Source organism: Centrocercus urophasianus, unplaced genomic scaffold, assembly GCF_019232065.1.
Source record: "Centrocercus urophasianus isolate 14NV4802_14NV808 unplaced genomic scaffold, USGS_Curo_1.0 seq_10, whole genome shotgun sequence".
Taxonomy (NCBI): Eukaryota; Metazoa; Chordata; class Aves; order Galliformes; family Phasianidae; genus Centrocercus; species Centrocercus urophasianus.
In genome coordinates this window covers 54,071,290-54,084,686 of record NW_024884142.1, presented here as the reverse complement: position 1 = coordinate 54,084,686, position 13,397 = coordinate 54,071,290, and the positions used below count along the sequence as shown (strand labels likewise).

The 13,397-nt window shown below is 36.3% G+C and overlaps 1 protein-coding gene across 6 annotated transcripts in view; it reads left to right on the top strand.

The window, feature by feature from the left end:
* The window catches only part of SCAF8 (SR-related CTD associated factor 8), an 83,457-nt gene that overhangs the window by 41,022 nt on the left and 29,038 nt on the right, over nucleotides 1-13,397 (top strand). For 2 of the 6 annotated variants that reach the window (XR_006171074.1, XM_042832323.1), the window contains exons 15-20: nucleotides 195-351; nucleotides 1,436-1,566; nucleotides 2,795-2,939; nucleotides 3,492-3,572; nucleotides 4,110-4,334; nucleotides 4,966-6,679. Coding sequence is in view for 4 of the 6 variants with exons in the window: in XM_042832323.1 (XP_042688257.1) it covers nucleotides 195-351; nucleotides 1,436-1,566; nucleotides 2,795-2,939; nucleotides 3,492-3,572; nucleotides 4,110-4,334; nucleotides 4,966-6,665 (2,439 nt within the window). In the remaining 2 variants the exon portion in view is untranslated. Of the gene's footprint in view, nucleotides 1-194; nucleotides 352-1,435; nucleotides 1,567-2,794; nucleotides 2,940-3,491; nucleotides 3,573-4,109; nucleotides 4,335-4,965; nucleotides 7,333-8,045; nucleotides 9,315-13,397 lie in introns of those variants that run through there. The other 4 variants (XM_042832566.1, XM_042832245.1, XR_006171082.1 and 1 more) reach the window with 3 other exon arrangements.

Here is a 13,397-nt window from a genome sequence, read left to right as displayed (position 1 = left end):
CTTTCTTTGACACTTCAGGAAGAGTCCTTTAAATACTGTGTTCTTGATTTCCCTATGTGTATGTTAGAAATAAAGCAGAAGAAATTTGAGGTTTTAAATGTAATTAATGTTCCTATTGTTGCAGAGGCCAGGTGAACGTCCTACATTTCACAGGTTATACATAACCAGATAATCTTTCGGGGATTTATTTTCAGATTGCCTGGGCTTTAAATAAAGGTGTGAAAACAGAGTATAAGCAATTCTGGGATGTGGATCTGGGAGTTTCATATATTCCTTGGGAGAAGGTAAAACTGGATGATTTGGAGGGCTTTGCTGAAGGTGGCATGATTGATCAGGAGACAGTAAATACAGGTATGAACATTAACAGTGATACTTATGTGTTTATTTCTTTATAATTGCAAATCCTGAGAAAGATTATTTCTTTAGGTAACACATACTCTTTTAAAATTTACATTAATATTACTAACTACTTGTTTACAGTATAAATGGCATTGAAATGTAGATTATTTTTGTAGGGGAGTAATTAATTGTCATGACCTGTTGTCAGAGGGATTAATTTAAGGAAGATAATAATTAACAGTTCCAATTTGCTGTATGCTCAATTCTAAGTACGTTATTTATGTAACAATTATGATCTAGTTGTGATTGTGAAAGATGTTATATTCTAGTATGAGACTTAAGTTGGTGTTGGAACTTGTCCAAATAGGACCAACTTAGCTGAACTTTGAGGTATTTCCTCCATTAAAGTCAGAGGCAAGAAAACATGTAGTATTAGACCTATATACTGAAACCTATTTGAGAAGTTTGCTAAGTTTGTAAAAGATACATGAGTACTGTATTTTCTTGAAATGGGTCTAGCACCAAATGACCAGACTACATTGAAATAAGCAATGTATTAAGACTGTTTCATTATAGAGACAATAATTTTTCAGGTAAAAATGCATTCACAATGCTTGGAGTAAAAATTTACTGTAGGTAACATAAGAATTAAATCATGAAATATTATTAGAATACATTTACTATTTTATACTTGAAAAACACAAACCTTTTTTCTTGATACTGTTGGAAGTTAATATGAGGAGGTGGTAGAAAGGAGTTGTGCTTAGTTGATTGGTTTGTTTGGTGTTTTTTCTCCACTTGAGGATCTGTCATTCTACTGCAGCCAAATTTTTAGAAATCTGAAACATACTCTGTATTGTGAATTATTAACAGAATAATTGGTGGAAAAACTCTGTCAAGTTTTAAAAAGTTTGTTTGTGTACAGGCACAATTAAATAGCGTGAAGCAGGTGTTTAGAAACATTTAACATTCTTAAAATGCATAATAATAAGTAAATAATTGTATTTACTGTTTAAAATAGAAAAGCACTTTTTAGAAAAACCCACATCAGTATCTTTTTATGTTAAAAATGCATCTCTTTTTTTTTTTAATAAAGAATGGGAAACAGCAAGGAGCTCAGAGCCTCCTAAAGAAAATATTCAAACTACGCAGAGTACTGCAGTTGATAAGAGCACAGTGATTACAACGCAGACAGAAGCTTACACACAGCCAGTCACTATGCTACAGGTTTGTATTAAAGTTTGAATTTGCAGAATCTCCACGCAGCTGGAGGGGTAAGTTTTTATTCAATACAGATTAACTGCAATATTAAGGAAAGTGCCTAAGCAAAATATTTAAAGCCCTGTGTTCTGAATAGTAGATTGTTGTAGTCTATGATACACACAGTAATTTGTGAGAGCCATTGAATATCTACTGTGTTTTCTTCCACCTGATAAAACATGATTTTATTAACATCTAATCAATAGCTGTTTATTATGGAAGGCTGGAAGAATGTGGTGTAATTTTCCTTGAGTATAGCACAAGTGTAAACTCCGATGCCTTATGTCAAACTCTTAAAATCTTTTTTGGTATGACCAATGAAATTGTAAAATGAGAACAGTTGTTAAATAAAAAAAACTTGTATTCATATTATCATTTTTTCTTAACGTGTCTAGACACTGGCAGCACTTGAGCTGACATGATGTTACTATGAAATTAACATTTTTGCATTTACTTGTGCTGAAGTCTGTGCTTTTACAGTTTTTTCTATGTTGTCCCTGGTCTTCTTATTTCAACTTCCTCCCAGCATAGACTGTGATTCATTTAAAAATACATGTATATGTGTCTATATGTGTATATTGCTTTTATTCTGCTCTGTGTTACTTCTGAGTATTTTGCACTGTGCCAAAATGCACAGCTCAAACAGAACATAGAACTATTATATAATTACCAGGATTTCATCAGGTTTGTTAGAGTATCACATGTGCTAACCTCACAACACTCTGGCACTGTTCTGAAATATATTGTTCCTTCTAATGAGAATGGAATGACTGTTTCTTAAGTGCCCTCAAACTGCCAGATTTTTTCTCTTACCCTCCCTCTCTCTTTTCTTCCTTTTTAACCCCAACTTCTCACCACACTTTCTTTCTCTTTCCCTCCTCCTTTTTGTATTCCCCTCTCTCCCTAAGTAATTTTCTATACTTCAATTAGCATAATGTCTAACTGTGCATTTTCTGCTCCTTTAGAAAAATGAAAAAAAGCATAGGATTCATCCAGTGGCCTTATTTATCTGTTACGCAGATACTATTCCAGAACGCAGTCTAATTCTTCAGAGCCTTCAGAATATAAAGTTTTTGGGTACATTTAATATTTTGCATGAATTGCAGGCAAGTCAGTGAATAAACTCTTTTAATGTTACTGAATGCTGTAGGCATTTAAATTACATTTTTTTTTTTTTCTTTCCATAAAAAAAAAGATTCCAGTAGCTCCAGCTGTGCCTGCTGTTAGCTTAGTTCCACCTGCGTTTCCTGTCACAATGTCTGTTCCTCCTCCTGGTTATAGTGCCATTCCTCCTCCACCCTTCTTGCGAGCAAGTTTCAATCCTTCACAGCCACCTCCAGGTAAGTCAGTAAGGAGGAAATTGAGTATGTAATAAGTATTCTCAACCTGTGTGCTACGTATATTTTGCTTTGTACAGTTTTCCAACAACTTCTGGTTATTGCTTGAGCGAAATCAAGAGTCTCTAATTTTAACCCAATATGAAATTCCTAATGTCTAAAAATGATATCTTACGTATTTTGTGGAGCATATCACTAAAGCTGGATTTTTTTGTTTGTTTTCTGATTGTTTTTGTTTTTAATTTTTGGGGAAAAATCAAAATTAAAAGATTCTTAAAATTCATCTCCTTTCTTCGGAAGATTTTGAAACTCCTAATGAAAATATGATAACTATTTGGGTATTGCTGACATAAATCCCTTTTAGAGATGAGCATGCAGATCTTTTACAATAAAGATGGATTGTTTTTTGAAAATAACTGTTGTCACATCTTCATGTACTTGTGTTGTTCACTGGTTTTGAGTGATGCAACTTTCCAGGACAAATAATATAAGTAAGGTTTTAATGCAAAATTATATTTGTTTGTCATTGTAATAATTTGTACATTTTCCATATAGGTTTTATGCCTCCCCCAGTTCCTCCTGTTGTTCCTCCTCCTGTTGTCCCACCACCTGTTGTCCCACCAGTTGTTCCAACATGTAAGTTTGATTCTTCTCATAGTTGCTGTATGTCATTAAAAGCTTACTTGTTTGATATACTGCTTATCACTTAATGAAAAATATATTAGTCCTGTCTAATGGAAAATAGGAATATACCATGGAGTAACTGGGGAAAAAATAATGACAAATGAGTTATTTAATATTTGTATGAATAGTTCAGTATTTTTACTTGGCTATAACAGATGTAGCTATTACTTAAGCTAAGTTAAGTTTAAGTGTTAGTTGCTGAGTAATTTATAATGATTTATTTTTAGTTAGCCTTTTAACTGTTATCAATTTAACATGTAAGAGTGTTTTTAAAGAGTACTGATTGGTTATGGTGCCTGCAGTTCAAATTCTCTACAAAAAAGTAAAGATTAGAGTGCTGATTGAACATAAAAGAAAAATGATTATTAAAACTACCATAATTCTTACAGTAATTAAAAGAATATTGATTTATTATCTTGATACCTAACAAACTAAACATGGAGGATGCAGATATGGTTACTGTGATGCACTTGTGTTTTCTCTCTACAGCTTTAGTACAGCCTCCATTACCAATTGCTCAAGAGACGATGAAGGATGTACCTTTTACTGGCCTGGTTCTACCAGTTGTTGGCACAGTTAGTAGCAATCTAGCTACTCCAACATTATCTTCTGGAAGCATCTTTAATCCTCTGCCAATCAACAAACAAGAACCTGATGAAAAGGGATCTCATCTTGCAGACCTTCAGATTTCTTCCAGTGAAAATGGTAGAGCTGGTAAGAAATGTTTTTGTTGTCTGATACTTTCGCATGCAAGAAACATCATCAAGCTTAAGAGGTTTTTTTATCTGGTCCTTGTCCAATACACTAATAAATAGAGTTGGAAGTAGTATGCTAGGTATAATTTTCAGTTTAAAATGAAGGAGTAAGGGAGATCATCTTTATCACAATCTAATCATTTATTCCTAACAGCTTTTTCTTGGGAATCTTTTCTTTGTAGATTTGAGAAATAGAGCTAAATCTCTTGAAAACATGTTAGAAGTGCATTTGTTCTACGTGAACAGTAATGCAAAAAAGCAGAGTAGAATAAAGTAGTATAAAATTTAAAGACCTATGTCAAGTATTTTAATATTTCACTTGCATAAATTGGGTGATAGTTGTGGAGTTTGTCAACTTTAAGCTGCTGTACATTCTTTACTATATACAGGTGCTAATTTCCATGGCTTAATGTCTATCCTCAACATGATTAAAATGATCTATGTTCACTGTAGAAACTGAGACAGACCTCATCAGCAGTATCATCACTCTGAATGTATTACTTGAATAATGGATTAAGTTCTGTTTTGTTTCCAATATTATGTTGCATTGGCATTTTCTGGTAACTGTTCTTCTTGTTGATTCATTTTAGTGCAAAGTGATGTCTCAAGTAGCTCTGGACTTGTTGGAGGAATGCAGCCACCCAGTGTCTCAAGCAGTTCTGGGTTAACTGGAGAAGGCCAGCCACCCAGTGTCTCAAGCAGCTCTGGACTTGCAGGCGGAGTACAGCCACCCAGTGTCTCAAGCAGCTCTGGACTTGGAGGAGGAGTGCAACCACCAACTGTTTCAAGCAGTTCTGGTCTTGTGGGAGGAGTGCAACTACCCAGTGTCTCCAGTAGCTCTTCTCTTGCAGGAGGAGTTCAGCCAACCAGCGTCTCGAGCAGCTCTGGACTTATGGCTGGAGTGCAACCACCAAATGTCTCAAGTAGCTCAGGGCTTCTAGCTGGAGTGCATCCACCCAATATCTCAAGCAGCCCTGGCCTTCTACCAGGAATGCAGCCTCCCAGTGTTTCGAGTAGCTCAGGAGTTCTGGCAGGAGTACAGCCACCGAGTGTCTCAAACAACTCTGGTCTTCTCCTAATGCCACCACCGAATGTTTCAAGTAGTTCTGGACTTATGGGAGTGCCACCACCAAATATTTCAAGTAACTCTGGACTTCTGGCAATACAGCACCCAGCTGGTGTTCAAAATATGCCTCATTTAAATATTAGTAGTCAAAGGATGCCAGGAATGCCTCTCATAGATATCCGTCCAGGCCTAATGCCCCATTCACCTGGACCAAGGTTTCCATTAATGCAGCCAGGAATACCACCACAGCGTAGTATTCCTCCTCCAGCAATCCTTGATCCATCTCTTCACCCTCCGCCTCGAGGTCCTTTTCCTCCAGGAGATATTTTTAATCAAACAGAAAGACCTTTTGCAACACCAGGAAGACAAAATATTGATAGCATTTCTAATCCAGAGAAAAGGTTACCACTTGGAGGCGATAATATTCAGCAGGAGGGAGACAGAGATTATCGCTTTCCTCCAGTGGAAAACCGAGATAATCTCAACAGACCATCCCAAGTGGATGTCAGAGATTCTGTTGGACGACCACCAGTTGATCCAAGAGAGGGCATAGGAAGACCTCCAGTAGATGGAAGAGAACATTTTGCAAGACCTCATGTTGACATGAGAGAAAATTTTGGAAGACCAGGTATAGATAATCTTGGTCGAAGAGAGCATTTTGCTTTCAATTCAGATAAGCACTGGGGACAAAGAGGAGATTATGATGAAAGAGAGCACCATGCCTTTCCTATTTATGGTGGCCCTAAAGGCTTCCATGAGGACAGAGAGAGATTTCGGCATGTAAACTATAGGTTTGATAGTAGAAGTGGTCCCAGCTGGAATAGAGGATTTGAACAAGATGCTCACAGAGATTTTGATGACCGCAGAAGACCCTGGGAAAGACAGAGGGACAGGGATGACAGAGATTTTAACTTCTGCAGAGAAATCAATGGAAACAGGTTTGGAAGAGACAGAATGTCAAACAACTGGATCCCCCCTCCACACCCACGGGTTTTTGAATACTTTGATGGGGCCACTTCCCAACGCAAAGCGGATAATTTGCCCCAGGTGAACGGTGAAAATACAGAGACAGAAAGTCAACCACCAACTGCACAGGTGCAGGACGATCCAGAACTTTATGAAAAACTGACATCTTCCGTCGAGATAAACAAAGAGAAGAGTGACACAGAAGCTGATATAGAAAGTGAACCAGTGGTAGAAAGCACAGAAACTGAGGGGACATAATCATCACTCAGTAGGTAAAAGATACCTTTTGTAAAGTTGTCATCTCTCTGTAATAGATAAATGGCTGACTGGACCTTAGTAGTTCACTTTTGTCTGCCAGAATTAAGTTAATCTGATGTTCATGTTCATCTTTCACTTAAATAACTGTACAACTGACTTGTATAGAACACTGTTCTTAATTTGAACATGGTAGGTAAACTTTTTTTTTAATTTCTCTGGTAAAACATAAACTTGCCCCCACTTGCTTTTAATTTCATAAAGGTAAAATAACAGCTTGTCAAACAAAGACTTCCTATGGAAGACAGTGGAATTTTTTAGATACTACCCCTAGGTTGGCTATTGAAATTGTTATACTTGAAAACAGGTGCTGGTGTATCTTGTCCGTGTTTTTAGGCTGCTGCAGAATTTTAAAGTATAGACAAAGCTGTGATATTTTATGTTCCTACAATTTGGCAGAAAATGAAATGGCCCATGTTACTTAAGGAGCATAACACAGAGATTAAAAGTGATTTTGTAAAATCTACACTATAGTCTCTGTTTTCTCTAAAGTAAGTGTTTTGTGGTTTGTTCCTCGTACTGCAGTGGGTTTAAAAAACAATGCAAAAGTACATTTTAATGTTGGGTGCATTTTGTTTTTAGATGCCAATAAAGCATATTTGTTTGATAACAGTGTTCTAGGTATTGTATTTTTTTTTTTTTTTAAAGAAACCTGCAAGCTATAAAAACTTGGAACCAGCTATGATATGTGCTTAGCTAGTTGTTGCAAAAGGTTTATACTACTTTTGTAAGACCAATGCAACAGCTATCATGTGCAAGAAAGATGTGTATGGTTTTTACATGGAAAATCATGCAGTCATGCTAGTTGATGTGTATAACATATGTATGTAAATATTTGTAAACTCTTTGTAGATACTACTTTCTCTGTGCGTGCGTGTATGTACACACACTCACAGAATATTGCAGACAATTCAATAAAATTGAAAAAAATAGGTTAGAAAAATGTTCACCTTCTTTAGATAGTAAGATTACAAAGTGCGTATCGCTGTGATACTGTCAAGCTTACATTTACCTTCTTATGCTAGTAGATGTATGAAGTTCTTACTACTTACAGAAGGTGAAATATGAGACACTGTAAGAATATACAGTAATATTTTAGCTTTTCTTTTTTAAAATGAGGATACATGTGAAGCCAAAATTAAGTATTTGCATTGTCTTGTTTTGTAACATATTCTGGATAGACAGTGGTAGTGTTTAAGTAATTTGTGGTTGTTTTTATTGACTCAAAGTCCCAAAGTGTTGCATGAAGAGTAAAAAGCTGTTGTTGGTCTGAAAAATCCTCTTTTTTTTTTTTTTTTTTTTTTTTTTTGTTTGTTTTAACAGAAATCAGGGGGCTTTGTGTTTTGGTGGCTTAATACTGAAGGAGAAAATCTTGTTAAATTGCTGAGAGGAATTGGCTGCTTAGGTAAATGAGTAGCGCTATTCTCTCTTATTTCACATACTTTGCTGCTTATGTCCTTCAAATTGGTGGTGGAACATTTAATATTGTAAGATTTTCAATTTGTTTCGTTGAAATGCATTCCACCAACTTCTTTCAACATAACTTTTGTTCAAATTCTGTCTGAAGGCATTTCATTTAGCTCTGAAGAAGTTGTTATTCTCTTGCATAGTAGTATCAGAGAGGTGGATTCTGTTATCCCAATGCCTCTTTTCTAGAAGAAGTGTTTTTAGCTCAGATTAGAATTTTGATCTTTACTGTTAAAGTGTAAACATGCAAGTTTTAATTCCCCTTCCAATTCTTCCAAAGGGATGAAAATATGAGTGTGTCATGTGAGTGTAAAGTACAAGCAAGATTTTGGAAGCAGAATCAAGTTATACATGTGTTTCTTGCCATCTTCCTCTGGTACATGGGTTACTTTTTCATGCTGTGACATGGTTCAGTTTATCGATTATAGGGATTTTTATTCTGGACAGTAAAGAGCCAGCTTAATGAAGGTAATCCTTTGAAAAGAGTGGACATGAGTGGTTCTTTATCTACTATACAATCAGTAGTCATTAGGGTGTAGTGAGGTGAATTAAATAATTATTGCTTTGACCTTGCTGATATGTTTATTACTAGAACATGTCTTGCGATTTGAGGTGAACAATATTTAAAGTGAAAGTACCTTCATGTGCAGTCTCTATGGCTCAAAGAAGTTGCTTGATAATGCTGCGCAACCTAGTAGTAGTATTCAGGTCAGGCAGATACAGTTCTGGAAGTCCAGACATGCAAAACAGGTGTGAGGGCACTTCGTGTATTTAAGGGATTTTCTTTTTTTTTGTTTTTATATAGTAGACTGAAAATACTTCAGCCACAGACCATGTAAATACTCAGAATCAAACACATATTGGCAGTAGCTTTTGTTTACAAATGTTTTGTTAAATGCTTTTTTAAAACTAAAAGTTAATCTGTTTCTCTAAACTGAGATCTACAGTATGCTAAATTACTCATAGTATGATGGTATAGGTAAATTACTAGGTAAAGAGTTTAAATAATTCAACTAGTAGTGGTATAAAACAATGTATTATTTAATGACTTTTCATCTTTGTTAATATCTTTTAAACGTTAATAAATTGGCTACTGTACGTATGTGTTACACCATCAATTTCTAACAGCATTTTTTTTCTAGAATAAAATCTTATTGTACAGTTTTCAGTTGCATCTTGTTTACAGCTAGAACTGTTTCATTTCTCATTTTACTGATTTGGAGTGCAGATGAATATTACCAGAAGAACAATATTCAGTAATACTAGCAAACATAGTATGGTCTCTTTAACTTGCTGGTGAAAAAGTTTGAGTGAAAACCTTCTCATTTTAGATTAAGCCATGGTAAAGCAACATTTGCCTTGAAAGGAGCTGTCCTAGCATCCAACACTTTGATGTAGTTAGCAACAGTGTTGTACTTTTTCCTAACACAAAGGGAAGAGTAAGAGAGGGACATAGAGAAAATAGGGGCCAGGCTTCTAGGGAGCAGTTCTCATTTATGCCAGGTTAAAGCCTTCTACCATGACAAAAGCTGTTCATTCTAGCAACTTAAAGCAGCTGATCCATACTTGGTCTTTTTGTCTACAAAAGTGATATGTATGAATAACTCCAAATAGTTCTGCAGATAACACAAACAATATGTTTGAGTATGCACATTTACTTGAAAACCTCATGCATTAGTAAGTTGTTTAATGTTTACCATTTCAAACAGCCTGTGATTCTGACTTCACTGTTCGGTACTTGAGCAGAATGCTGCATCCATTTAATATGATAAAGATGAAACATAGCCTTTATTTACTATAATGACACAGTCTCTTTGCTGAAGATATATTCTGTGAAATATTGGTATACTTTTGTTTTTATACACAGTGCTCCACATTGTTACTGCAAACTCAAGGGAATAGGTTGCGAGATTCCTACAATTTACTAGGGTAATGTACCACCCTTCAAGCCATGTCAGTGATTTAAATTGCTTTATTTCTGAAGATGCCTTGAATAAGGCAATACAGGACTACAGTAATCGAGTCTACAGTGTGGAATGAATAGACATTAGTTAAGCCAGTATTGGAAGACTGTCAAATAAATTGTCTATAGAAGATATTTGTAAAATAAGCCAATTTATTGCAGAGATCTCTCAAAACAATATCAGCAGTTTTGAGCATGTCCACGGATACATTATGCCAGTCTTCATAGAAACACAGAATGGTTTGGTTAAAAGGGACCTGAAAGATCATCTAGTCCAACTCCGTTGCAGTGGGCAGGGACAACTTTCACTAGATCAGATTTTACTGTATCCTCACTACTGTCTCATCCAGCCTGAACTTACACGCTTCTGGGGATGGAATATCTGCAACTTTTCTGGCAACCTGTTCCAGTATCTATCAGTCTCATAGTGTAGAATTTCTTCCTTACATCAAATCTAAATCTGTCTTCTTTTAATTTAAAGCAATTACCTTTGTCATATCACTACACTTCTTGATAAGTCATCCCTTATTGTCTTTCTTGAAAGCCCTCGTGAGTACTGGAAGACTGCAATAAGGTATATATTACTTCCCTAGAGCCTTCTTTTTTTCTAGACTGAACAGCCTGGACTCTCACAGCCTTTTCTCATAGAAGAGGTGTTTCAGCCCTCTGATCATCCTTGTGATCCTCTTCTGGACTTGCTCCAACAGATCTGTGTCTCTCTTGTGTTGGCACCCCTGGATCTGAAGATAGTGCCTGCAGGTGATGTTTGACAACAGTGGAGTAGAGAGCATCAGACAGTCAGTTATGTCACTTTATCTGGTTTCTCTACTTTTAACGCAGCCCAGGATAAAATTGGCTTCCTGGGCTGCAAACACGAATTGCGTGAAGATTTTCATCCACCGGTACCCTCTCATAATTTTCTTCAGGACTGTTAGCATGTTCATCCGTTCTGTACTGATTTGAGATTGCACCAGCTCACATGCAGCAGCTTGTACTTGTCCCTGTTGAATTTCATGAGGTTCATGTGGGCCCATTTCTCAAGTCTGTCCAGGTCCCTGTAGATTGCATCCCTTCTCTCTAAGGTATTACCAACACCACTCAGCTTGGCGTCACCCACAAACTTGCAGAGGGTTCATTCGATCCCACTGTCCGTGTCACCAATGGAGATATTAAACAGTATCAATCCTCATGGATTGTCCCATGAGGGACGCTACTCATCATTAGTCTGCCTGTGGACATCGAGCTATTGACTAGAACTCTTTGAATGTGACCATTCAGCCAATTTATCCATGCAATAGTCCATCCGTTAAATCCATGTCTGTCTAATTTGGAGATGAGAATGTTACGTGGGCCCATATCAAAGTTGACATCAAGATGACATCAGTTGCTCTTCGCTTTATCCATCAGTGCTGTCACTGTCGTAGAAGGCCACCAAATTAGGCATGCATGATTTGTCCTTTTTGAAGCTATGCTGGCCATCTCTAATCACCTTCCTGTCTTCTGTATGCCTTGACGTGGTTTCCAGGAAGATCTACTTCATGATCTTACTGAGCGTTGGAGTGATGATGTATGATCTGTAGTTACACTTCTTAAAAATGGGTGCTATGTTTCCCGTTTTCAACTTACCAGGTACTTCCCCTGACTTACGAAAGGTGATGGATAATGGCTTAGCAACTTTATCTGCCAGTTCCTTCATTGCCTCATCTTCTGCATGTAGCAATTAAAAGTTCTTATGCTCTTAGAAAAATATCTTTCAGTATCTGCCAGCTCCTTTATCTCCTGAGATATTCTCCCAGGAGGTCCTGTATCCACCTTTAGCAGCTGAAAGTTTGCCTCCCTGAGATCCTTACTATATTTTTAGGCCAGACTAAATTCCTCAAGAACATGAATCCTACCAGGACATAATCGCTCCAGCCCAGGCTACCTCCAGTCTTGGTTTCTCCAGTAAGTTCCTGTGCATCAATGATCAGCAGATCCGATGACATTTTAAAGTGCTCATTTTGTCGATAGATTTTCCACTAAGTCAAACCTTCGGATCATTTAATTTAAAACTGGTAAAAATTTCATTATTTTTGATTCCAGTAATATAGTTTTCAAATAACAACGACCAAAAAATGGCTTTTCTATTTTAATGGGATTTTCTGTTTTACTTAATAGAGTTTTCTATTTTAAAGGAATCTTAAGAGTAAGAAGTTTAAAACATAAAGTGTCAGAAGATACTGAGAGTAACTAGGACAATTTTATTGTTGCTAAGTAAGGTGATAAAGGGATCTTTCTCTATTGATTAGCTGAATTGCAATTAGCTACATTTGCCTTTCAAGTGCTGAGCTTTCACGTGTAAAGATGTACTGAGAAGCCATCTACTTCTTGTGTAGCTGAGAGAGACTGAAAAAATATGGAAGCAGAATCTCTTAATTTTGCTGCAAAATTTCAAACGTTGTTGTTGTTTTAATTTGAAGCCACTTAAGTGGACAAGAATTGCAAAAAGGTTGGACTTTTGTTTACTTTTTTTTCTCTCCAGGGGCAAATTTTATATCATATTGCAACTAGCCTTATATTTCTCCTTGAAGGATCATCTTAGTGGTGGTATTCATCCCACAAAGTTTGTGCAACCACTTGGAGTACTCAACATTTTGAAGTTTTGTTATATCTTGTAATCAAGAAAGATTAGATAGAGCTACTGAAAACAAAATCTGTAGCACCTCTTTAAGAGTAGTAACTTTTAGGGAAGGTGCATAAGGTCTGGAAAGTGATTCTTGAAAGCAGTAGGATACTTAATAGTTGAGTTGGTGGTTTTTTGTTCTTTGTTTCTCTGAAGTTGATAAACTGTAAAACTGTATTTGCCAAAATTATTGTATTCCGTTTTATTTTGCACAGACTTCATGAAAAGGGGAAGTTTCATTGAACTTCTACTGTTACTATCTTACAGATGTTCAGCTACCATGGATTAGAGGAAGGAGAAGTCTGATGTGTGCACTCTTAAAACTCAAGTAGTTGCTTGATTGATTGATGTGCAGTTGAAGATGACTGTATTTCTCTTTTTAAGAAGTTTAAAATGCACTTGCATGGAAACAGTGCAGCCTGTTTAGTAATCTTATTCTGTAGTTTGTCATTTGTCTTTTAAAGTTAACTCCCTAATGCTAGTTTTAATTCTCTTATAAAACTAAATCACACTGATTCCTTTAGGTGAGGAATTTATTTTGTTCTTTACAGATAAAGTCTTCTCAAGTAGTATTTCAACCTGT